The following is a 25,283-nucleotide window of genomic DNA, read 5'->3' on the forward strand; positions in this document are numbered from 1 at the left end:
GGTGCAGTCATTGTTATTTGTAATGCGAGAAATTCACTAGTCAATTTGCACATGTCAAAATCACGTAATTAGCAATGTGATAATGACCTGATAATTTTTGTTTAATGATTTTACTGGAGAGGAAAATATTGGAGTCTGCCCTGCACTTCCCAAATATAGTGTCCAGAGAACCATTTACATTCCCCTGAAAGGACAGACTCATTCAATGTTACGTACAGAACTCCGAGAACACACAGCTGCACTCAGTACTGTGCTCGAGTGTTGGTCTGGGTTTTGTGCTCAGGTGATTGGAGCAGTGACCTGAATCCTCGATGACTTGGAAGCACAGGTGACAGAAATGGTCGGCGGCAGCCTGCCCATGTTATGGAAAGAAAGGGAAGACAATAATATTCTGGGCTCTTATTTTTTTTAAAAATCCTCTTTATGAGTGCTGTCACAGTGAGGAGAGGAGTGAGTAGTGTGCTTCTCACTGCATTGGGAGGGGATGCGAAAATAGACTGGTTCATCTGTAAGTGTTACCATCCTTGGCAGCCGGTTGTAATTGGACCTTGTTATGTGATTAGCCTAGACACCTGCAACCCTACCACATTAAAGTACATTCAGATACTAACGTCTTTTGCCAGTGATTGTTTTTCAATTAAGTTAAAGGAATGTCTTCACGTTGTTAACTAGAACTGCAAAACTGCTGTATGATTTGCATTTCATTGTGAGATAACAGAGCTGACCTTGCCTCTGTTTGTTTCAGGTTCCCCGGTGCATTTGTGGGCAATACAAACACACAGGTTCCATCCAGCGGTGTTTCTCCATCTGCTGCAACCATTCCTGTAGTTCCAGCAGTAGCAGGACCTTGCAACCCATCGACATCCTCGCTGACATTCACTGAAGTTAGCCCCCCTTCCAGTGGGACAAGGAGGGCTCGTGTTCTCTATGATTACGATGCAGCTGACTCCAGTGAGCTTGAGCTCCTCGCTGATGAGGTTAGTCTCTGTTGAGTGGTCCTCAAGGCTTCCTAGACTCGATCACTATTAACCTCATCTTTCCATACCAGTGGACTGGGGCTTTTATATATAAGCTAACATTTCACATCCATACAGTGGTGAAGGATACTGATCAGCCACAGATTTGTTGAATGTTGGATCAAGCTTGATCACTTACTCCTGTTATCTTTTGTCTTATAGAACTTGGATTTCTCTACATTAGTTACTGCTGCTTGATAGCATCTCATCTTAAAAAATGTATCCCAGTATATTTTTCAGATTCTTAACAAATTGGGTTGATTCTCATCCAGCTTGATTTTCCTTTCCCTGACAGAATAGGTTTAATTTCATTTGTGTTCAAGTATCACTAGTGGAATCATATTATCTCTTCTCTGGCAAGTGGCTTTTGAATTGATTTGTTTGCAGAGTGGATGATTTTGCACGGTAGTGTAACATGGGTGAAAACAAGTCAGAGCCCTATTTTATATCACTTGTCACTATGATTATTGTTTTATATTATTGCAAGGTTAACCCCAATTAGAGGATTGAGAACAAGGGATAATTGGTGCTTGGATGTAATTCAGTCTTCATTTTAAGGTCATATGATCTAACTTTATTTCCCTTTATAAGTTGTTCTCTGTTTCCAATGGGCCCAGCCTATGTAAATATGCCACAGAGTAATTATATCTCTTAAGTATGTTGTAAAGTCCTCACTTACAATGGCAAAATGTTGGGATGTAAGACTTCATTAATGGGTGGATTTAACTTCTTTCAATCTTTGAATTGCCAGCTCATCACAGTGTATAGTCTGCCAGGAATGGATTCTGATTGGCTGATGGGAGAAAAGGGCAACAAGAAAGGGAAAGTACCCGTGACTTACCTGGAGCTGCTGAACTAAAGTCCTGTCGCAGAACTTCTGCCAGAACGTAAAGGATCATCACTGCAGAAACACAACGCAGATATTCACCAGTTGCATTTCATCCACTCAGTCATTTCAAACTATTTTTTAGTGACTTCAGTTGGACCAGAAAGCTTAAAAAGTGTGCAAATAGTTTATAATGTCATTTATTAAATTATTTTGTTCCAACTTAAAATGTTACATTTGAACCATGTGCTTGGAAAAGCCTGATGTATTTTAAAATGACACACTGGACTTCCGTGGGAATGAGTACTGAGCTTAATGGTTGCATGGTTTGTTCAAGAGGCTTTTGTAGTGCATACACTGAAGAATCCCTTAAAACAGGTTTATCCAGTTTGCAGAACTCCATTAATGTATCTGGCCATATCATGTAACAACTCATGCCATCAAGGGGCCTTCGGATTGATTGGCTTCTCCCAGTGTGGGATAAGGGAAAGATGAGACTCCTGTGTACAACAACCCTCCAAACACAACAAACATGCACACACCTGGAAGATGAGTTACTTTTAAGGTTGAAGTTCCTGAGTGAGGAAATCTTTGCTCGTCATGGGCTTGCCATGTTTTGAATTTTCATAAAGGCTTGCAAGTGCACGATACTTGTACATAGGGTGTAGTGAGACAGGGCTGATGCTTAGCAGAGACTGAGAAACTTAATTATCTGCATTTGAACATGGAGATGAGCAAGATGTGACTGTACTGAATGCTGTTTCTCAGTGGCCAATACATCTTGTGTTCACTCTGGTCACAAGAACTTTCAGATGTAATTGTATTTAAAACAAAATACATGATTTGCAATCAAGAATGGGATTAAATCAATTTTACACTATAATTCTCTTATAATTTTATTTTTTATGGTAGTTTACTGTTTCAAAATGATTTACATCATGCAAGTTAATGGAATTGAGCACTTAAGGGCTTTGGAATTGTACTGCAGTATTTGTCCTCTTCCTGTCGGGTATTACTGTTCACTCTCCTGTGTAAATGTATAATGCAAGGTCCTGGTCATGTGTTCATATCCTAGCTCATAATGTCTGCATCAATATGTATCAACTCCTTCAATTCGATTTGGGTGTATTTGCTGCCTATTAATGCTGTACTATACGTAGTGAATGAACTTTAATAAAGCATTCCTTAACCAAGCTCCCTTCATGCGGATTTTCATTCTCAAGCATCTTGCTTCCATCCTGTTGCAGTGTGTTAATACGAGCTATTTCTGCGTCACAATTAACTGCTTTGTTTCTAATTTGTAAACAGAAAGCAGCCGCAATTGTAAAAAAAAAGGTGATGGCTAGTTGTCTTGTTAAGAGGCCATAATTTCACAAGTGCATGGAGAGGGGTAGAGGAAGGAACCGGTTACAGTTGGTAACCTCTCAGTACACTGTATGGACCATCAATGGTGACTCTTCATAAGCTCCATGTTTGATTGTGTATAATTCCAATTGACAGCTTTTTAAAATGAGGTCTCATTTACATGGAAATCCCCAGTACTGAAGCAGCCCATTCAGCTGGCTGGTGTTCATGCTCAGTTTCATCATCTCACTCATCAGCCTATCTTTTTTTTAATGCATATCCAAAAGCTTCCATTGTTGAGAACACCCCACACATGCATGCACACCAAACTCGATGCCTGATATTGGCAAAGGTTTCTGAGCTGTAATCATTGGGCAGCATTTTTAAAAATCAGAATGGACCGTGAGGGAGATTCTCCTCTTGTCGAATTGGAGTTAGTGGATGCAACATGAAAACATGGCCAGCCCTTTCAAAATAAGCTTCATATTGAAACTCTAAACAAACTCTGCATTTGCAAATCTCACTGCTGTGTTATCTGCTTCCACACAGAGGTTTACTGACTACAGTGGAAGGTGTTTGTCTGGGAACCGGGTCAAAGGTTCAGTTTACACTTTTCTGAGAGAGAATCTGATCATTCACTGATGGTAGAACTGTACAACAATGCCTGCCACTTCAGGAAGTGCTTCATTGCTGCACAGTGATTTTGGAGGATCCAAAGATGAGGACAAAAGTTCTTCGTGTTCTCTGTTCTATGATCTGGTACCCTTGTTCAGCTGTGGTGAGCAGGTTGCGTACTCTCAGGATCTTTTGATCCCAGCGGGTCAACCATGTCAGATTAGTGTGAGGTGCAGACACCATGATCCTTTGGGTTGGGTGTTAGGCAAGCCAGCAGCCCCATTCTGTAAAATAACAAAAGTTGTCATGGAAACAGTGACTGAGAACTGGACGACTAATGTGATGGCCTCTGGCAGTAAGTGCCAGTGGTGAAAGTTGACAGGAAACCATTGTCAACACCAAGACTTTTGGGAACACATGGACAATGAAACCAAGGTATTAGCTCAGCCCAGCAGAGGTGAGACACTGCAGCTCGAATGTCTTGGGTGTCAATGCGAGTTGATGGGTGGCATCAAGAAGATCTGGAGAACCTCTGCCACAGATTGATGGAGGCACCACAAGATGATTGACATCCTTTTGAAGAAGGGAGTGAAAGACTACTGGTCACAGACTTTGAGACCCAGGCTGACAGGAAAACTCAGCAACCTGGCCTAGATTCAATGCAATGTTCTGACAAACAGCTGTGATAAGGAAACAGGTTAAATTCTACCTCAGCCTATGGATGCATGCGGAGAAAGCACCACACCACCAGCAGACCGGAGAGCTGTGGTCAGTATGGACATTGCATAATGATAGTCATGGAAAAACAGAGAGAGGCTTGTTTATGCCTGCAACATGAAAAGCCATCAGCAGAACATTATTTCAACATTGTAAGATTTACAAACTCCAAATGATAGAAATAAGAAAAAAAAATGAAAATAGAAAATGCTGGAGAAGCTCAGCAGGTCAGACAGCCTCTGTGGAAAGAGAAACAGCTGATGTTTCTGCTCTGAACTGGGAAGTGAGGAAACAAATGAGTTTTACGTTGCAGAGAGAGTAGGGGAGGGATGGACAGGACAGAAGGAATATCACTGATAGGCCAGGATTGCTGAGTTAATGGATTAATGATTTAGGGGACATGTAAAGCTGTGAGCTGCAGGTCAGAGCTGTTGCTCGGATGTGAAACCAAAAGGAGAATGTACAAGTGCCCAGCAGTGTGAGAGCAGAGAGGAAAGATGAGTTACTACTACAGATGGAGAACCTTGCTGCAGTTCAGTTCTGATACAGAGAGGAAAAGTGAGTTACCTGAAATGGTTGCACTTGATATTGAGTGGCAATGTGGCCAGATGGAAGATGAGGTATTGTTCCTCCAGCTTACCTTGGGCTTCATTGGAACACTAGGATGCCACGGACAGGTAGGTCAGGGTGGGACTAGCTCAGAAAAATAAAATGACAAGCAATGGAAGCTCAGGGTTGCCCTGCAAACTGAAAGAAGCTGTTCTGCAAAGCTATCACCCAATCTGCATTTAGTTACATTTCCTGCGATTGCATGGGAAAGTGCCTCGGGAAGGTGAGCGATTGGTGGAGATAGAAGAGCAGCCCAGGGAGACGCGAAGGTAATGATACTTTCAGAACACTGAAAGGGGAAGCTGATGGAATCTCACTGAAGGGGCCGTATCTGTGGTGGTTGATCTAGGAAATGCAAAGACTGGTGGATTGGAGAGTGAGGATCAGAGGAATTCTGTCCTTGGTCAGGAGGAGAGGGAGTGAGAGTAGAAGTACAGGAATTAGTTGAGATATGGTTAAGGAATCTGTTAACTATGTAGAACAAGCCACAGTTCTTGTGACCCAGGACGGATACAATGGAGAGGAAGGAACTGGGAGAATTGAATGGCATCCTTATAGGATACAATGTGGGAGGAAGTTTGGACAAGGTAGCTGTGGGAATCTGTGTAATGGATGTTGGTTGCTAACTTATCGTCTGAGATGGAGATGGAGAGATCCAGAAGAGGAAGGGAAGAGTCAGACACAGATCATGTGAAAGTGAGCACAGGGTGGACATTTACAGCAGAAATGGCACCACTGCGATCATCGATGTTCTGGGAAAAGAGCTGAGGGAGGAGTTCTAAGTAGGACTGGAACAGGGATTGTTCATTGATGTTGCAAAGAGACAGGCCCATACAGGTGCCCGTCACTACATCTTCGATCTGGAGAAAATGAGTGGAGCTGAAGCAGAATTTTTCAATGTGAGCACAAATTAAGAGGCAGACCTTTGACCTGAATCATTAACCTTGTTTCTCTTTCCACAGATGCTGCCTGACCTGCTGAGTGTTTCCAGTATTTTCTGTTTTTATTTATGGAAGATAAGGTGTCTAACTAAGTAGAGCACAGCAAGATCCCAGCGATGCAATAAATGAATCATCTGTTTTAAGTGGCCGTGGCTAAAGACTCCGACAAGAGGCATTGTACTTTGAAATAGTATGGAACCCTTTACTTCTCATCTGAGGGACATCATATTCCAACAGTGCACTGCACCCTCAAAACCAGCACTGGGACTTGCTGGGATCATCAAACCTCAGTGAAAGGCCTGGCGATGATTCAGGAGGCGAGAGGTCTCCCAGTGAGTCATTCTTTAATTAGGAGCCCCCATACCCCAGCTACTTCTTATCTTTCAATCAATGTCCTTTAAGAAACAGGTTAAGAACAGGGACTTGGAAACACTCAGCAGGTCACACTGTATCTGTGGGAAAAGAAACAGAGTCAGCATTTCAGGTCTTCTGTTTTTATTTCAGCACTGCCGTCTACATCTGGGGCAAACCGTATCTGAGTTAACTGGACAATATTTTGAGTTTTTTGGAATTCCATTGGCATGGGATTTTGTGGCATTGGGTGCCTTGTCCAAATATGAGTTTTGCACTTTACAGACTGTGAAGTGAATCCATTAAAATAGATCTAAGATGGTGTGAATCTGACCTCAACATTAAAAGTCAAGTGTATCAATGTTATATCAAATAAAACTCCAAACATTGACAGTAAAGGGATTTAAATAAATTTTATTACATCTTTTATTCCATACTTTTAAAATCTTCCACACATGTAGTAGGTGCTGATAAATACATTAAAAACTGATTAAGTTTCACTCCTTCCACCACAGTGCACACAATCCCACACTCCATTCCAATGCACTTGAGTCATTCCATAGCTTGCAGTCACAATGTATCTGTTCCAGTTAGCAACCTGCCCTTCAGGACTTTTATTATTTTGTTTTTCAGGAATTATTTTATTTTATTGTAGACTTATTTTACTAAAATAAGTTATGTGCTAAAATAAATCTAAACTGAACCCAGAATTCCAGAACTAATTCTAAACTCAAGGCACAAGAGGAGCAAGTTTGCTTCTTTATTATAAATAAGGAAAAGTCTATGCAAATCTGTTTGAGGTCAAAATGGTAGCAAACATTAAGTGTTTTGCAATGAATTGTTAACATGTGGTCCTTATTGTGCAGTCCCAGCGCAGGAACTCGGGGGTCACTTTCAGGTTGGGAGCAGAAGAATAAGGCTGAAGTTGCAGCCAGAAGTGACAGAGCACATAGCTCGCTGAAGTCCCTTGTACAGAGCAGGTGTCAAATACTAAAGTGGCTCTTGAGGCCTGCTTCTGTGTTAAAGGTCTCCACACTATACACGTCATGTCAAAGTGTCTGAGGAGTCCGCTTTCTCTCCTTAACTCCCCGCTGTTACTGATTGATCCCATCAATCCTTCTGCCCTCCCTACTGGAGATGTCCTCAGTCACCCTGCCCCCATCATCTGCCCAATCAACCTTCACCATCTACCCAACACTTCCTGACCCCTACCTTCTCATGTGATCCTCTCTCTGGGTCACTTCCTCCACAATCTTCACAACATGAAGGAGTGGGATCCTATTCTACCTCACACAGCTCCCTGGGCCTCATGTTAAATGGGACATTGCAGGCAAACCCAAGAACATCCGGCATGCCATGGTTTAGGCATCCCCATTCCCTGGTCTCATACATGAACGTTGGGACAGTGGGAGTGGAACCCAAGGCAGGGCAACGTCTGCATTTCTGATCCCTACACAAACACACCAGGTTTGTCTCCACCCAACACCAGCGCCTCGCTTGGCTGTGTTGTTGGACTGGATCCCGGTTACTTCAGAAAACTTCTAACTTTGTTATTGTCCAGTTTCCTCTGGCTCTGGCTCACACTGGCATTCAACCCAGAGGGGCATCAACTGATTCAGTTCTCACCTGACCTTTCACAGGAGCACACATACTCCGGCAGCGTACTTCCCTGCTCACATCAGGAAGTCTCACAGATTATGAGTTGGATCAATAAAACCTGGATTTGTGTCTCAGTGATGAGCTCCTGAGGCAACAGCAGGAGCTGAACTTTCTCCAGCAGACAGTGGACCAAGAAGGGAACAGATAAGGTAATGTGATAATCGTGTTCCAACACTTAAATCTTAATTCCCTTTTGCTTCCTTCCACAGTACCTGCAATCAAAACCCCACCTCTGCTGTCTGGAAGGACAGAGAGAGCAAGCTGATGGGAAGCACCACTGCCCCATGTTCTCAGCTTCCCAGCTGAGGCATGAAATAGCTGTTCCTTCAGTATCATTGACTCCAAGTCCTGCGAGTTGACTCCAGTACCATCAGCACACAGACTGCAGCAGTCCATACAGGCAGCCCAGCTGGGGTGGGCAGAATTACCAACCTTTCCGGGGATGCCCTCGTTCCATGGACAAGTATAAAAGAGAAATGTCTGAAACTCCAGGTCCGTGTTATTTAGACGAAGTTTTCACGAAGCGCCAGGGCTTCACCTGGTGGGAGGACACACCAACTCCAGAAGGGGCCAGCACGTCAACCACCACCCCACGTTAAGCAAAGTAAAGTGCCACCACCACGTATATCACCCACCCAATGGAAACAAAGACCCCAAAGAGCAGGCTGAACAACACCAACATCCGTGCCTTCCTCGAGGTACTCTCTGCGTGAACATGGTCACCTCTGTGAATCGCCATCCGTGTCTGGCAGGGGAGAGACAAGAAGAGATTAACAAACTAGAGGTTCAACCTCACGCTAATGGTTGCTTCCAACCACAACAGGGACGAGATGCTTTAACTAACAATTGGAGGGATTTGAGTTAAGAATGTCAGAATCTTTTGAGGGGTAATGGATGAATTTGGAGTAAGCTCCAATCCAGTTTAGAGGTTTAGTTTGATTCAGTTCCAGTCTATTCCAGAGCCCAATCCAGTTCCAATCTGCTTTAAAGGTCTTGATTCAATTCAAGTCCAATCTAGAACTCTTGGTACAGTTCAGAGCTCTGGGTCAATTCCTACTTGAGTCCAGAACTCTTGATCCAGTTTTAGTCCAGGCCAGAGATTGATCTAGTTCCAGTTCAGTCCAGTCTATTGTTCTTGATCCAGTTTCAGTCTAGTCTAGAGCCCTTGATGGAATTTTTGCTGATTCAGTTCCAGTCCAGTCCAAAGGAGGCCTTAAGCAGATAGAGACCGGCTGATGGAGTGGGTGGACAGGTGACAGGTGAATTTTAGTGCTGAGAAATGTAAAGTGTCACTTCTTTGTAGGAAGAATGAAGGAGGCATGATAAACATGAAGGTGCAATTGTAAAAGGGGTAGAAGGACAGAGGGATCCAGGGGTATAAGTGCATAGTTCATTGTAAGGGTTAGGACAGTTTGAGAATGAGCTTTGTAAAAACGACTTGAATCCTGGGCTTTATAAAGAGACACACAGAGCAGTTTTGATGAACCTTTCCACGCCACTGATCTGGCCATGTTTGGAGCACTGTGTCCAGTTCCGGGCTCCATACTGTCGGGAATATGAGAAGACCACGGAGAGGGTGCAGGGAGATTTGCCAAGTAATTCGAGGGCTGAGGGACTTCAGTTCTGTGGATAGACTGGAGACTGAGGTTGTTCTTCTTGGAACTGAAGGACGTTAGGGAAGCTATTTAAAATCAGGAAGGGTACAAAACATTAGATAGAGATTTTTCCCATTGGTGGAAAGGTCAAGAACCTGGGGGCATAGAATAAGTTGATTGACAAAAGAACCAAAAGTGACTTGAGGAAAAAACATCCTTTATATAGCAAGTGATTAGGAGCTAGAATACACTGCCATGGGTGGTCGTCGAGACAGGTTCAACTGTGACATTCAAGAGAGAGCTGGATAAGAATCTGAAAGGAAGGAACTTGCAGGGCAATGGAGAGAGGGCGGGGGATTGGGACTAACTGGATTGCTCTTACATAAAGCCAATATGAACTTAATGGGCTGATTGGCCTCTTTCCATGCTGTCACCTTGCCATAGCACCATGCAATCAGTTTACATGTGATAAACATCCATCTTGCTTCGGGTGAGCATTTAGGAGACATTTGAAGGATCTAAAGATCCAGAGACATTGGGTGTAAATCTCCTTTCCATAAATTACAAAAGGCAGGTGTTGTGAATGAACCCACCTCGTGTGAGAAGATGATGGCCAGGATTCCTGACAGCAGGCAGCAGAAGACAGTGACCAGAACAGACTCCACCATGTAATCCTTAGGTGGCCTCCTCTGTTCCTGTGCTGATTGGAATCCAGGCAGTGGGTAATTATACTGCAAGAAGATGAGAAAACAGCTGAGGACAAGCATAAAATTGCAGTGATTGCATCTTTCTACCTCTTTCCTTCCTCCAGTTCCACCACTCTTTGACATTTTTACTCTCTTCCAATTCTGGCATCCTGCACGGTCCCACTACACATCGCCCCACAGAGGGCGAGTCTTAGCCCTGAGCCCTGGAATCTCCCTCTAGTGTATTGAGTTCTTCTTACATTCTTACTGTGGAGAATAACATAACTCACTTAGACTAGGAACATCAAGGAAAAAGTCTGATGGCAGCTAACTCTCAACTTGACTGAAGCAATGCTGCAATAGCTATCCCTAACATGAGACTTCCTTAAAGTGATAGTGACCCCATCAATCTTGGAGTAATAGTTGCACTTAACAGCTTAAATACATGATCCACAAACCTATTGAAAAGAAATAATCAAAGTTATACAGCAGCAGAACATGTTTATATTAAGAACTTATATAGTCTTGTAACTTAACGTCAGTTTGTGAATTTGTAAGTCAACTTTTATTAAAGAATTCACACACACACACACACACACACACACACACACACACACACACAAATCTATATATACAATAATAGATCTAAGCATATCACAATGATGTTAATCCTGAGACCTGTTCAACAGTACAGGTTTGCCCAACCCCTCCCACACTCCTGCTCTGGATATTGGCCATACTCTGGGTCATCTTCCCAGAAACTCTAACAACATCTCTTCGGTTTTGCATCCTAACTTCTCTCTGGTTTGCCTCATGTGTTACAGAGGCCGCTCCTACAGGATCTTCCAATAGCAGGTTTGTCTGATCATCATTCACTTCATCTTCACTCATAGCCCGGCAGTCACATTTATTCACTTGCATCCTTTTGGAAAAACCTGCACACTTAATGCATTCCTTGGCCCTTTCTGGATGATGGAATTTGCCTCTATATTCCAAGTTGTTCTCCTTTCCAGATCCTCCTGCTCCAGTGTTGCTCCTCCTCACTGCTTCCCCTTTGAAGCTTTGTCCTTTGGCCCTATTTCTGGTTGCCTGCTGGAGACTTTCCCATCACTTTCTTCACCACTGCAGCAGTCCAGGTGATCAGACTCCATTGGTCTCACTCCATCCTCTGTGTCTATGAGTTGCTGTAGCTCCTGTGCCAGACCCTAGTGCTGCTATTGTAACGCCAAGAATTCTTCTTGCAACCATCCAGTGCCATCTGTAATTCACTGAAGGAATCTTCTGATCATCAAGAGCCCTGTAGGAGACAGGCTCCACAACAGGATTTGCTGTGGTCTGAGAAATGTGGTGTCATTGAGTGTCTGAAAACTCATAAATCACTGGCCAGGAGACAGACATCCACCAGTGATCTCCGAGCATTGAAATAGACACTTTATTTGAACTTTGATGTTTAAATTTGCTCCACGACCATTGCTAACTCAGCTGTGGAACATGTCCCCTCCCACTGGCTACCAGGCCTTGGTTGTGCTTGCGCTGGTTTGGTGAAAACAGCACAACCCCTTGTCAGTTGTTGCCTACTCTCTTGTTTCTCCAAACTAGACAGGTTTCAGGTGGATTTCTCTCATTCTGAAGTGTCATGTGTTGGAATATAACAAGCTCAGTGCTCCTTCTTGGTCCTGTGCTGGGCTTACTGAAAAACCTTCTCTTCTTGTTTCAGGGCCTGCTCTCATGCTTTCCCATTCCCACTCTCAGGTCACTTGGATACACACCCCAGTCACCTAGACTGCACGACCCAGTACAGGTGCCTTCTCCAATTACTCTGCAGTCTTGAAGTATACACACCAGACTTGATTTGTTCAACCATGGGGAGAAGTCCTGTGATCTGGTTGAAGATTCTGTAAATCCCTGAATCTTTTTCTCTTCATCAGATTCCCTGCAACAATCCTCTCTCCCCTCTTACATTTTGAAAATCAATGCTTTATCAACCAGCTTGTTGTCATCATTAGATGCCATTGTTTCCCATGTCTGGGCTGCCTTCTGCTCATTGCAGTTTTGCTCACTGCAGTTTGAGCTTCTGTAGGCATGGTAGCGTAGAGGTTAGCGTAACGCTTTACAGCGCCAGTGACCCGGGTTCAATTCCGGCCGCTGTCTGTAAGGAGTTTGTACGTTCTCCCCGTATCTGCCTGGGTTTCCTCCGGGTGTTCCGGTTTCCTCCCACATTCCAAAAAATGTACAGGTTAGGAAGTTGTGGGCATGCTATGTTGGTGCCGGAAGCGTGGTGACACTTGTGGGCTGCCCCTAGAACAATCTACGCAAAAGATGCATTTCACTGTGTGTTTCAATGTACATGTGACTAATAAAGATATCTTGTTTTATCTTATCTACCTTCACAATACAGCTATTGTCCCCATTCTGCACCACTCTTCTACAGCCGTACCCTGTCTTTCAACAGTTTCATTTGAACCTTAAAAATGCCTTCAAATTCAGCTTTTGTTTGAGTGACTGTCCCTTCCCTCTGCTAAGTTAGAGCTGGAGCATGTGGTTATGAAGGGAAAAAGGTTCTTTCATCTAGGAATGGTGCTTGAACAGGTTTGTCCCAAGGGCTCTGGCCCAGACCTTGCCCTTCACTGTCCATCTCCAGGTGGGGTCCACCATGATTACAAGCAGGTCAATGTTCCCATCATCTTGAGCACGAGTGCACCTCATCTATCCCGGTGTTGTCAGCACTTCTCCTGAGTCTGCCCACAGTGGTCAGTGGGACATGTCTAAAGTTGTGTCTGTAGATGTCTCACTGCATCACTGAGCAATCTCATGTCAATGTTCATCACAACACACTGACCCCTACTTTACGTTGGTTGTTTTAAATTCACTGCAGTCTCTGTCACCAGCTCTGGTGTAAATACCATTCGGTAAATGATCAGCAAGGTTTAAAGAGGTCATGTATAGTTGCTGGAGCTGCTCTCTGCATTTGCCTTGGAGCTGTCACGCAGTGTCTACTGTACCTCGAGGTGGATGGAATCCTCACTGTGATCCCAGAAGCAGCTCTTTGGCCACTGGTTGAAGTTACTAAAATTATTGTCAAATTATTCACTAAAGCACGAGGATGGGACTTTACCCAGAGTTTCCTCCATGACCTGCCACTGTACAGCACCACTCTCTGATTCACAGCAAAACCCTGGAAAACATGGACCTGATATCTCCGGAGATAATTCCCAGCAGAGTTAAACACCATTGATGAAACTCACCCTCACCTGCACAGTCTTTGGTCTATTGAAGAAAAGGACATTTGAAAATCAAGATGTAACCCACCATAAAGCTCATGATTGACCAGGCAGCAGTGATCCCTGGCCTCTGAGGTATGGATTACCTACAATAGGCACCTGAAGGCACTGGAGAGAAACCGCCAACAGTGACTCTGTAAAATCCTCCAAGTTTACAATGGCCAGCATAGACTCATGGGCTGAAGGGCCTGTTTCTACGCTATACAACACTATGTCTCTACTTGGTTCCAACAAGTTAGCTGGTGATGTGCAAGTATCCGAGCCCATTTCCACTAACAGCTGGGTATTCTTTTCCTCAATGGATCACTTGTACTTTATTCTTCGGCATTTCCGCTTATTACTTCTACAGTGTCTTTGAAGAGCAAAGTAAATGCTGAACACTCATGTTCCAGGATTTCCAATGTTTCCTCTTTGTGCTGCTTCATCATCTTAATGTCAGCCCTGTTTGCTGCTTTCTACTTCAGTACTGAGGGGTTCGCTTCCTGTTTTTCCACACTCTTTAAGTCATAATCTCACTCTAACAATAGACTGTCACAGTAGATATCTGTCCTTATTAAAAGTGCACTGTATTGTTTGTGTCTTTTGCTCGTACTGCAGAGCATTATATGACTGACTTGGACTAAGAGCATCAAAGAAAAGTTGTGGCAGTTAACTTTCAACTGAAGCACGGTGCTGCAATGGCTCAGCTTAACGTGGTACAGTTTTGTCAGCAATCTCACTCACCTTAAAGTAACAGTTGCACTTAACAGCTCATGTGCAAATCCATATTATCACATCCACATCCCCAGCTCCCTCTCTTCTTTTAAGATGTTTCTTGAATCCAACTCTTTGACTAAGCTTCCAGGCCGCTTCCCCAGCATCTCATTATATGGCTCAGTATCAAATTGATTATTGTTCTTGTGAAATTGTTTTAGGATTGTTTACTACATTGAAGGTTCTCCATAAATGCAGGTTGTTGCTGTCTTGATTCCCACTGCCAAACCTGCACTCTATCCCATGTTAACCAGGGGTTGATACTTTCAGAACAATACAGAGTGCCACAAAAACAGAAAATGTTGGCAGACTCAGGGTTTTTTTTATTTGCATAGAGTGGCGCTTAATTAAGCTTTTCCTGAGATGTGTTTGCTGGGAGAATTGATTAAAATGTGATCAACAGAGGAGAAAGAACAAATGGTATTTTGTGCAGCATGTTGTTATGTGATTTCTCATGTGGTCTCTGTGATGCATGCGGTCTTGCCATGTGACTGCAAATCAGAACTGTGGTCCATCATGCTCTTGTCAATAAAGGACAGGTTGGTGCAGCCAGAGATTTCTCCTAAATATTCCTTGCGTTCTGATGCATGAGATTGGTGTAGAAATGTTTCCAACCTTCTCCTGGTAAACTCTACTGCCTTAAGTCTTGTCAATCAAGCTTTGTTGGAATGCAGCCACAATACTGGATCACTTTACTGAATCCAGGGTAGAACCATCAAAGGGAGCAGGCTTCAGTTAATCATTATGCAAATGCTGTAATTTAACCCACCTGTCTTTAGCTGACTTCTGGCTGATAAGATTGGTGCTGAATTCTCCAATTGGATTGAACTCAAAGCAGGGTAGTGTGCACAGTGTTTCAAACACACACACACTTAAAAATTCAGGTCAATGAACATGATCTGCCAAATGCAAAGTTTCTGTGACATCATATTCAATCTATGAAAGAGATGTTAGCATGAAGAGGGACTCATATTTGAAGATCTGCAGTTAAAATTCCAGGCCAATATCATACTTCACAGCCGCATTCTTACCATCAACATTGTATTCAGAACAATGATCTGGGCAAAGGTCATCAAGCTGAAACATTAACTCAGTTTCTCTCTACAAAGACGATTCCTGCTCTGCTGTTTTTGCCATAATGTGTCATTATTTCATGTTTCCAGGATCTGCAGTATTTTGTTGAGTATTTTTGAAGTGCAGACATTTAAAATAGAGAGAATGCAGCAACTAAATTGTGTACAACAAGGACTCAGTAATCTGCTGAGAGGTTTGATTAAAATATGATTGTCAGAGGAGAGAGAGCAAATGGTGTTTTGTACAGCATGTTGTTACGGTTTGCACTGCACTGTTTGAAAACCCAGTGGACACAGATTCACTGATATACTTAAAGGGGAATTGAATAAATAAAGTCATAGAGTTGTCCAACACAGAAAAGGGGTGCTTCTGCCCACCACACCCATGCCCACCTTTTGCCTAATTACACTAATCCTACTTAGAACATAGAACATAGAACAATTACAGCACAATTCAGGCCTTTTGGCCCACAAAGCTGTGCCGAACATGTCCCTACCCTAGAAATTACTGGGCTTACCCATAGCCCTCTATTTTACTCAGCCCCATGTACCTATCTAACAGTCTCTTGAAAGACCCTATCGTATCCGCCTCCACCGCCGTTTCCGGCAGCCCATTCCACGCACTCACCACTCTGAGTAAAAAACTTACCCCTGGCATCTCCTCTATATCTACTCCCCAGCACCTTAAACCTATGTCCTCTTGTGGCCACCAATTCAGCCCTGGGGAAAAGCCTGTGACTATCTACCCTATCAATACCTCTCATCATCTTATACACCTCTATCAGGTCCCCCCTCATCCTCCGTCTCTCCAAGGAGAAAAGGCCTAGTTCCCTCAACCTGCTTTCATAAGGCATACTCCGCATCCCAGGCAGCATCCTTGTAAATCTCCTCTGCACCCTCTCAATGGCTTCCACATCTTTCCTGTAGTGAGGCGACCAGAACTGAGCACAATACTCCAAGTGGGGTCTGACCAGGGACCTATACAGCTGCAACAATACCTCTCGGCTCCTAAATTCAATTCCCCGATTGATGAAGGACAATACAGCATATGCCTTCTTAACCACAGAGTCAACCTGCACAGCCGCTTTGAGCGTCCTATGGACTCGGACCCCAAGATCCCCCTGATCCTCATTAGTTCTGTATCCTTCATTATCTTGCCTGCATTAGATCTGTATCCTTCGACACCTTGCCTGTGCATGTCTAAGTGGCTCCCAAATGTAGTAATTGTATCTGATTCCATCACGTCCTCTGGGAGCGCATTCCAGATATCAAACACTTTCTGTGCAAAATCTTACCCCTCAGATCCCTTAAATCTCCTTCCTCCCATCTTAAACCTATGCTCCCTTGTTTTTTGATACCACTAATATGATAAAAAGATTGTGACTCTCTACACTATCTTTGTCTCTTATAATTTTATTCACCTCCACCATGTCACCCCTCCAGGGAAATCAAGCCCAGTCTGTCCAATCTCCCCATAATTAAAGTCCTCCAATCCCAACAACATGCTTGTAACCCTCCTCTGCACTTTCTCCAGCACAACCACATCCTTCCTGTGGTGTGGCGATCAGAAATGCCCACAATGCACCAAGTGTGGCCTAACGTGTGTTTTGTGAAGCTGCCACATCATGTCCCATTCCTTATATTCAATGCCTGACCTACAAAGGCAAGCACGCCTTATGCCTTCTCCGCCATCCTATCGACCTGTCTTGCCACTTTCAGTGAACTATGGGCTTGGGTGCTTAAATCTCTCTGTTCATCAACATTCCTTACCATTTACTGTTTATGTTCTACCCCTATCTGACTTCCCAAAATACATCACCTCACACTTGTCTGGATTAAACTCCATCTGCCAATGCTCAGCCCAACTTTCCATTTAACCTCTATCTTGCTGTAGCCGTAGACAGCCCTGCTCACGATCCACGACATTACCAGTCTTCCTGTCATCCTCAAACTTACTAATCGTACCTTCTACGTTCACATGGAGGTCGTCAATATATATCACAAACAGCAGAGGTAACAGCACCGACCCCTGCGGTAATGCCACTACTCACAGACTTCCACTCAGAAAAGTATCCTTCCACCACCAGACTCTGCCTCCTGTCATCAAGCCGATTTTGGATTCAATTAGCCAGCTCACCTTCGATCCCATGTTCCTTGACCTTCTGGACAAGCCTATCATACGAATCCTTGTCAGATGCCTTATTAAAGTCAATATAGACAACATTTACTGCCCTGCCTTCATCAAATTCCAGTTACCACCTCAAAAAACTCAATCAAATTAGTGCGACAGGATATCCCTGCACAAAGCTATGCTGACTATTCCTGATCAGTCCCTGGCTTTCCAAATGTATACAGATCCTGTCCCTTCATTTTATTCCCAATAATTTCCCTACCACTGATGTAAAGCTCATTGACCTGCAGTTACCTGGATAATCACTACTGCCCTTCTTAAATAAAGGAACAACACTAGCTATCCCCCAGTCTTCTGGTACCTCGACTGTGGCTAACCAAGATGTTTCCTATTTCTTCTTCTTCAGCATCCCTCGGGATCAGGATGACTGATTTTTGTTCCAGGTCTGTAGGTTTTGGGATGGCTGTAAGGCCAATGAGGGATCTGCAGACTCTGCCACACATGGGGTAGGATGCGTTTGACATCCCAGAAATTGGTGTACAGTAACATCCCATATTCAATAGGACAATGAGCACATTATCATTTCTTAAATTGTTGGTTCAGAGATAAAATCTGGCTAATAGAGAGCTTCCTTGCTCTTCCCCCACGGTCTCTGTGAGCAAGTCTGAACCATCCAAATACTGGGAAACAAGAGACAATCAAAATAGCAGCTGAAGGGCAGGCATAAATTGCGGCCTTGGCCTTTACAAATACTGTTCACTGATTGGTCACAACATATTAATGATGGGAACTAATGAGCATAAATAATCTAATTTTCTGAAAAGAGATTTTTCGAAAATTGGATTTTGTTCCCTTTAAAATGATCCAGAGTTCTGACAGGCCAGTTCATGCTTATTCCCCACGGTGGAATCCTGTTCAAATAACTGTAGATCATTTTAAGTCAAAAACTCATACCTCATGGGCGAAATTATAAAAAATCACTACTTACTATTGAGAAAGGATAGGGGCCAGGAAGGGCTTGGTGGTTCTGATAGAAGACTTGATCCTGTGCTCCAGGCTGGTACACGACAGGTAATTGTCCCGTGAAAGGTGTCCCATAGGAAGGGTAGAACAGATGGACTGCCTTTGGATCTGGTGGTGAATACGGAGGAGGCTCTCCCACGTAGGCTCTATTTATATATCCCAGGGAGCCTGTGCTTTGCTCCACCTCACTTGTATCCTTTGGTTGAGCAGGAGAGTCAACAACACGATGGTGGCTGCCAGCGCTTTCTGCAGAGTTAGTTGCCTGGCCCTGGGTGAAACGAGGCTCCTCAATGAGTTCATTGGAGGGGTTGACCAAGGCCACAACTTGTGTTGGCCCTTCAGATGCGTTTCCCTCTCGGTTCCCATTGCCTCGGGATCCCATCTGTCTTTGAGCTCCATTTTCTCCCCCTGCTGAGCCTGAAGAAACACAAAATATATAAAAAAACAGTAAAGAACTTGCACTTATATAGTGCCTTTTAGTACATCCAAAGTGATTTACAGCAAATCAACTACCTTCAAAGTGTATAGTCCCTATTGTGAAATTAGGCCCACTTTTGAATAAGTTGGAATAAATGGGACTGTCTTACACATTTCCAACTTTGACTAAAAGATCTTAATATTCAAGAGGTGGTTCAAGGTTAATTAGGGATAGAGGCTGTCTCCAGATGTAACTGCTATAGTTCATACATTGTTGGCTCTGATAATCAAAACCATCTCAAGCCTCTGATTCCACGGTGCTAACACTTCCATCATTTAACTGTAAAGTACTTTAAACATTTGTTCACAGAACATGGATATCGGTGGATATTTATTGTCCATTCCTAATTGCCCCGACTGAGGAGGCAATTAAGATTCAACCACTTTGGTGGTCTGGAGTCACCTACAGGCTGGACTGGTGAAGACGGCAGATTGGGTCTTTACAACAATGTCGAAGCATATCCTTCAGGGGATTTTTATTTAAATTCCAAAAATGCAATTTTGTCCATTTTAAAGATGTAGAAATAGACAAGAAAGCTTTTCAACTTTACAGACCTGGTTGTAATAGAACTTTTAGTTTAACCAAATAACGATGGAAGTCACTTGTTCTCAAACATCTTATGAAGAGGGGTTTGAGTCATGTCACACGCCACATGCTACTACACAGGCAGGGCTTATGTTTAAGTATTGAAGTAAATGAAATCCAATATTTCCTGCTGAAATTTTCAGGCCTGGTCATGTACAGATTATTCCCAATTTGGAGAGAAGATTCACCAGCAGTGGGAGAACATACAATGGTGTAAAGCACTTGATACTGATTTGGCCGGTATTCTGCATTGCTTTAGATTTTTACTTTAATTGAAGTCATTAGAAGTTGGGAAGATCTGTGGAACAAGGCCCTGATCCATTACACCAACCTCAATCACAGCCCCCGCCCCCCCACACTCCATTTTACACCATTGCCCAACGGCAAAATCACCCCCATTCTCTTCCAGTTGACACCAAGGATATAACTGTGTAACCGTGCAATGGAGACAGAACAGAGTGCAGATGCTGGAATCTGGAGCAAAAAAAAACCAAACTGCTGGAGGAACTCAATGGGTCGAGCAACATCTGTGGAGGCAAGGGGATGCTCAGCATTTCAGACCTTGTAGCCTTAAAAAAATCACCTTATTCCTCACCCCTCACCTGAGAAACAGAATGGTGTTTTGCCATTACTTGATGTAACATTCCTGTTATTGAAAGAGATCAAATTGTCCAACTTACCATCAACAACTGCAGTGGAGACTGTTTGAAGGGACTTCAACATCAACAAAAAATATACAGGCCTCCTGTCAAATATTCTTGAACTGTTCAACAATTCTCTCTGCAGCTGGGTCCATTGGGGACGATCTTTACAATTTTTTATTTTAAAAAGGCCAAGGTTGGGATCAGTGAATTTACTGCACAGAAAGAGACCATTCAGCCTATCTGGTTTACACTGGTGTTTATGCTCCACATGAGCCTTCTCCCACCCTACTTCATCTCACCCATCTACAGCTTCTTCTGCTCCTCTCCTCCTCATGTGTTAGTCAAGCTTCTCCTGCTTTGTTTGCTGCAAGTACTCCTTGTGGGATCACATTCCACACTCTAACCACTCTCTGTGTAAAGAAGTGTCTCCTGAATAGATTATGTGTTGCTCTGTTTTACGCATGATGTTTAATTAATAGATTGACTGTTTAATTTCTTATCCAGTCCTTCATTTATATATATATATATATATATATATATATATATATATATATATATATATATATATATATATATATATATATATATATATATATAATGAATGGAAAAAGCAACCATGCATGCAATGACTAATGCATCATGTGGGACTTAGACAGGTAACACATACAGAGACAGAGACATAATTTCAAGAATGTTCATTAAATATGACAAAATAATCAAAAGATCATAAAATTATTATACATGACAGACATTCTTCAAACCCCTCGAGCTCTCCATGCTTCTCTAACTAACTTGCACATCCAAGTTTTGATGCTTTATCTTTACTTATAGCTCATTATTCCTTCCCTAAATCTCTCCTTCTCTCTAACTCCTTCTTAAAACCAACCTTTTTGACCAAGCTTTTGATCCTAATGTCTCCTTTATATGGTTCAGTGTCAGGATTTTGTTTGAAATGCCTTTGGAAGTTTTACTACAGTGTGTAAACAGAAGTCACTGCTGTTAATTATTATTTACTTTAATCTCAATATCTCTTCCTAGCTCCAGAATCATGGCTCTGCCTCCTCTTCCGAAATGGAGAGTTCAGCATTCCGTTCCCGCTTTGGCTGAACTTTGATCTCACTTGCTCTGGGCGGGTTTCTCTGGTTCTCAGCCAGGCAGTCAGACAGACCTCTTCACACAGGTGAGATGTAAAACAGGAAATTCTTAGGGCCTTGCCTGGGTGGACTCAGGATGCTGTTGGCCCTCGCTGGTATATCTAGCACCTGGAGATACAGTCTCAAGATAAGGAGTCAGCCATTCAGGACAGAGGTGAAGCGGAATTCTTTCACTCAATGGGAAATCTGGGGAACTCTTCACCCCAGAGAAAGGCACTACCTCCAACTTACATAGTGTCTTGACAACACATCAATGGCTTGTTCAGCATTGCTGGGTCAGAATCTTGGAACTCCATACCCATCAGTGTTGTGGGAGCATCATTACTAAATGAGCAACAAGGACCCAAGCAGGACATCTCAGGGTAGCAACAGATAGCCTTGCAGGAACACCCACATCACAAGGATGATTCTGTAACAATTCACCAAGGAGCAGAAAAGCTGGAGGTAAGGTTCAAGGAGTCCACTGAAGCCTATGAAATATGTGTCAAAATGGAGATTATAAGAGTCTCAAGCCAGCACCTACTGCCTGAGTTTAGACAAAGGCAACTAAGGAAATGTATTTTCTGCTTTGAAACTGTAAGCTCCTTTATAAAAATGCCAACAACCTGAACCTACAATGACCCAATGTTCTTCCTTCTCTCCCCCACTCCCCTCAGGATAACACCTGCTCCATGACCTTCTCCACACCTGTCTGCTCAGGAACATCTGCATTGGACATGCGGAGACCCAGAAGCACAGTTTCAGCACCTCCCAGGCCCTTCAGCCCTGCCAGTCTGCGTTGACTTTTTCCTTTCACAAGGAAACAGCTTGAATCACAATTTCTCCCTTGTTCCCAAATCTCTTCAGCCTCTTGTCCAATAGAATCATGAGCATTGACAAACCTTGCCTTAGCCACTCACCCTGCAAGTGAACTCAGAGCCTCACAGCTCTGTCTGATGACCCTCCTCTCTTTTCTAAATCTCTTGCATTTAAATCTTGTATCAACAGCCTTGGCCACTGGTACCAGTCTGAACTGTTCCGTAATTTAAAAAAAATTCTATTGAATCCACCGCGCCCCATTTTAACTCCCAATTACCACCTGATAATCCCAGATCCAAAGAGGAAAAAGCCTCCCCTCTGCATGTTCAAACTTTGCTCTCCTCCAAGTGATCTGTTCACCTGCTGTCACTTGCTCCTCACCTAAAGATCCTCCCACAGCACACCGACCTCCCCTGTGCTGGGTGCCAGCGTCAGACAAGCTGTACAACATCTAAGGACAACAAATCCAATCTCCTACACTGGGCTCCCTGCACAAACGGCCAATATTAAAGATCAGTTTCCAATATTTAGTTGAACAGCAGCAAATTGTCACCTGGACAGCAAAATGGTCAAGCACCATCTGTGGTAGCAATGTTAACAGGCGGTGGCACAGGTACATGGTTTAGAGATATGGGCCAAACGCAGGCAAATGGGACTGGCTCAGTTTGAGCCGAAGGGTCTGTTTCCGTGCTGTACGGATCTATGACCCGTGCTCCAGAATTGGGATTTCTGCACAAACTATCCCAACAAAGTTCCAAGCTCCCACCTGTCACCCTTGGAACTGCGGTCAGCAGGAACAGCCCTCCTGGGAGGGAGACTGGGTCACGGTTCCCCATCGGAGTCCTTTCAAATATAACTTTTATTGCCTTTGTATAAATTTAACATCAGCCACACACAACACAATTCCAGGTTTTAGTTCAGTCTCTTGCCCAAAATTAAACACTTCATATTCCCCACCTCAAACAACCGATATCACTGGTTAGATTCCCAAATGTTCCAGAGACATTGAAAGGGTCACAGGTACGAGATCCCGATAAATAACTTCACTGAACAACGTACAAACTCGCAAAAAGCAACACAACTGAATTGTCAGTGGGAACGACAGATATTTGCCAAGTTTCAGCCAATCAATTCGAGTAAAAACATCCCTCTCAAGCTCTAAAATACCTGGTTCCATTCCTGCCGCTGCCTCTTTCCGCCTCGCCTCTCGCTCCTGCGCTGGTTTTATGTTACTTGCTGCTGGTGCTGTCAGTGGTGGGATTAATAAGTCACCAAGTCCGTGTTTACAGACTGGTGTGCAAACAGGTGAAGCCCAGGACTGCCTCTCCACAGGAGGACAGCGTGGAGTGGACGAGGGGCCGCCGGCTACAGCTGGGGAGGGCGATGTCTGGTACCGGTCACCGCCGGCCCGCCTCGCCCCACCACACACGCAAACTCAACAAGAATCATTTACTGCTCTCCAACAGATAAGGCTCATTATCTAAACACTCCGAATACATGCACCTTGGAGCCAGTGGTTAACATTTAAAACGTTCTTTATTACACTTTCTTTGACCGTGTTAGGTGCAAACTTCATGCTACTTTTCCTAGAATCAATAAAACACTAAAAAATGGGTTTGTAGATGAATAATTTCAGTAAAGGATTTCGCTTTCAATGGTTTGTAAATACATAAGGAAACAAAATCCAGGGTTTAGTCGGTCTCCGTGTACTAGCATTCCAAAGAGGAAACATGCATTTCAATAGTGCTTTACACAAGCCAACTGGCCTTACAGTTGTGAATTACAGGCACTCTCGTAATGTCAGAGTCATAGGGTTGTACACCACAGAAACAGGCCGTTCGGCCCATCATGTCTTTGCCGACCAATGTACCTATCTACACAAGTCCGATTAACCCCCATTTGGTCTGTAGCCTTCTCTGCTTTGGCTTCAAGTGCCTGCATGGATGTGTCTACAATGGTGTAAGAGTATCTGCAACATTCCCTGGGGCATCACCTTCCAAATCAAAAGCAGGTTTATTATCACTGACATATGACGTGAAATGTGTTGTTTTGTGGCAGCAGTACAGTGCAAGACGTAAAAATCTATAAATTACAAAAATAAATAAATAGTGCATAAAAAACGAATAATGAGGTAATGTTCATGTGTTCACGGACCGTTCAGAAATCTGATGGTGGAGGGGAAGAAGCTGTTACTGAAACGTTGAGTCTGGGTTTTCAGGCTCCTGTACCTCCTCCCCGATGGTAGTAATGTGAAGAGGGCATGTCCCGAATGCTGAGGGTCCTTAGTGATGGATGCCGCCTTCTTGAGGCACCGCATCTTGAAGATGTCTTCGATGGTGGGGAGGGCTGTGCCCATGATCGAGCTGGCTGAGTCTACAACCTTCTGCAGCCTCTTGCGATCCTGTGCGTTGGAGCCTCCATACCAGGCTGTGATGCAACCAGTCAGAATGCTCTCCACTGTACATCTATAGAAATTTGTAAGAATCTTTGGTGACATACCAAAGAAGTAGAGTCACTGATGTGCCTTCTTCGTGATTGCATCAATGTGTTGGGTCCAGGATAGATCCTCTGAGAGGTTGATGCCCAGGAACTTGAAGCTGCTCACCCTTTCCATCACTGACCCCTCAATGTGTGTTCTCCTGACTTCCCCTTCCTGAAGTCCACAATAAGTTCCTTGGTCTTGCTGATGTTGAGTACGAGGTTGTTGTGACACCACTCAACCAGCCCGTCTATCTCACTCCTATAAGCCTCCTCATTGCCATTGGAGATTCTACCAAAAGCTGAGGTGTCATCAGCAAATTTATAGATGGCGCTTGAGCTGTCATGAGTGTAGGGAAAGTAGAGCAGTGGGCTAAGCACGCGTCCTTGAGGTGCACCTGTGTTGATCGTCAACAAGGAGGAGATGTTGTTCCTCATCCGCACTGACTGTGGTCTCCCAATGAGGAAGTCAAGGATCCAGTTGCATTGGGCAGTACAGAGGTCCAGGTTTTGAAGCTTGCTTATT

The 25,283-nt window shown here is 43.7% G+C and overlaps 2 protein-coding genes across 5 annotated transcripts in view; one reads left to right on the forward strand and one right to left on the reverse strand.

Annotated features, from left to right (window-relative positions):
* Positions 1 to 3,028, forward strand: part of sh3glb2b (SH3-domain GRB2-like endophilin B2b) — an 84,812-nt gene extending 81,784 nt beyond the window's left edge. For all 4 annotated transcript variants that reach the window (XM_052037250.1, XM_052037248.1, XM_052037247.1 and 1 more), the window contains 2 exons: positions 746 to 977; positions 1,768 to 3,028. In XM_052037250.1, the coding sequence (XP_051893210.1) occupies positions 746 to 977; positions 1,768 to 1,875 (340 nt within the window). In that variant the 3' untranslated portion in view covers positions 1,876 to 3,028. The remainder of the gene's footprint in view (positions 1 to 745; positions 978 to 1,767) is intronic.
* Positions 3,029 to 6,834: 3,806 nt separating this feature from the next.
* Positions 6,835 to 23,554, reverse strand: LOC127582150 (proline rich transmembrane protein 1B). Its single transcript, XM_052037199.1, has 4 exons — positions 23,447 to 23,554; positions 18,586 to 19,037; positions 10,267 to 10,404; positions 6,835 to 8,823 (listed from the first exon to the last, which is right to left on the reverse strand). The coding sequence occupies exons 1-4, from the start codon at positions 23,454 to 23,456 to the stop codon at positions 8,674 to 8,676; spliced, it is 750 nt and encodes a 249-aa protein (XP_051893159.1). The 5' UTR covers positions 23,457 to 23,554; the 3' UTR covers positions 6,835 to 8,673.
* Positions 23,555 to 25,283: the final 1,729 nt, after the last annotated feature.

This window comes from Pristis pectinata, chromosome 23, assembly GCF_009764475.1.
Source record: "Pristis pectinata isolate sPriPec2 chromosome 23, sPriPec2.1.pri, whole genome shotgun sequence".
Lineage (NCBI taxonomy): Eukaryota > Metazoa > Chordata > Chondrichthyes > Rhinopristiformes > Pristidae > Pristis > Pristis pectinata.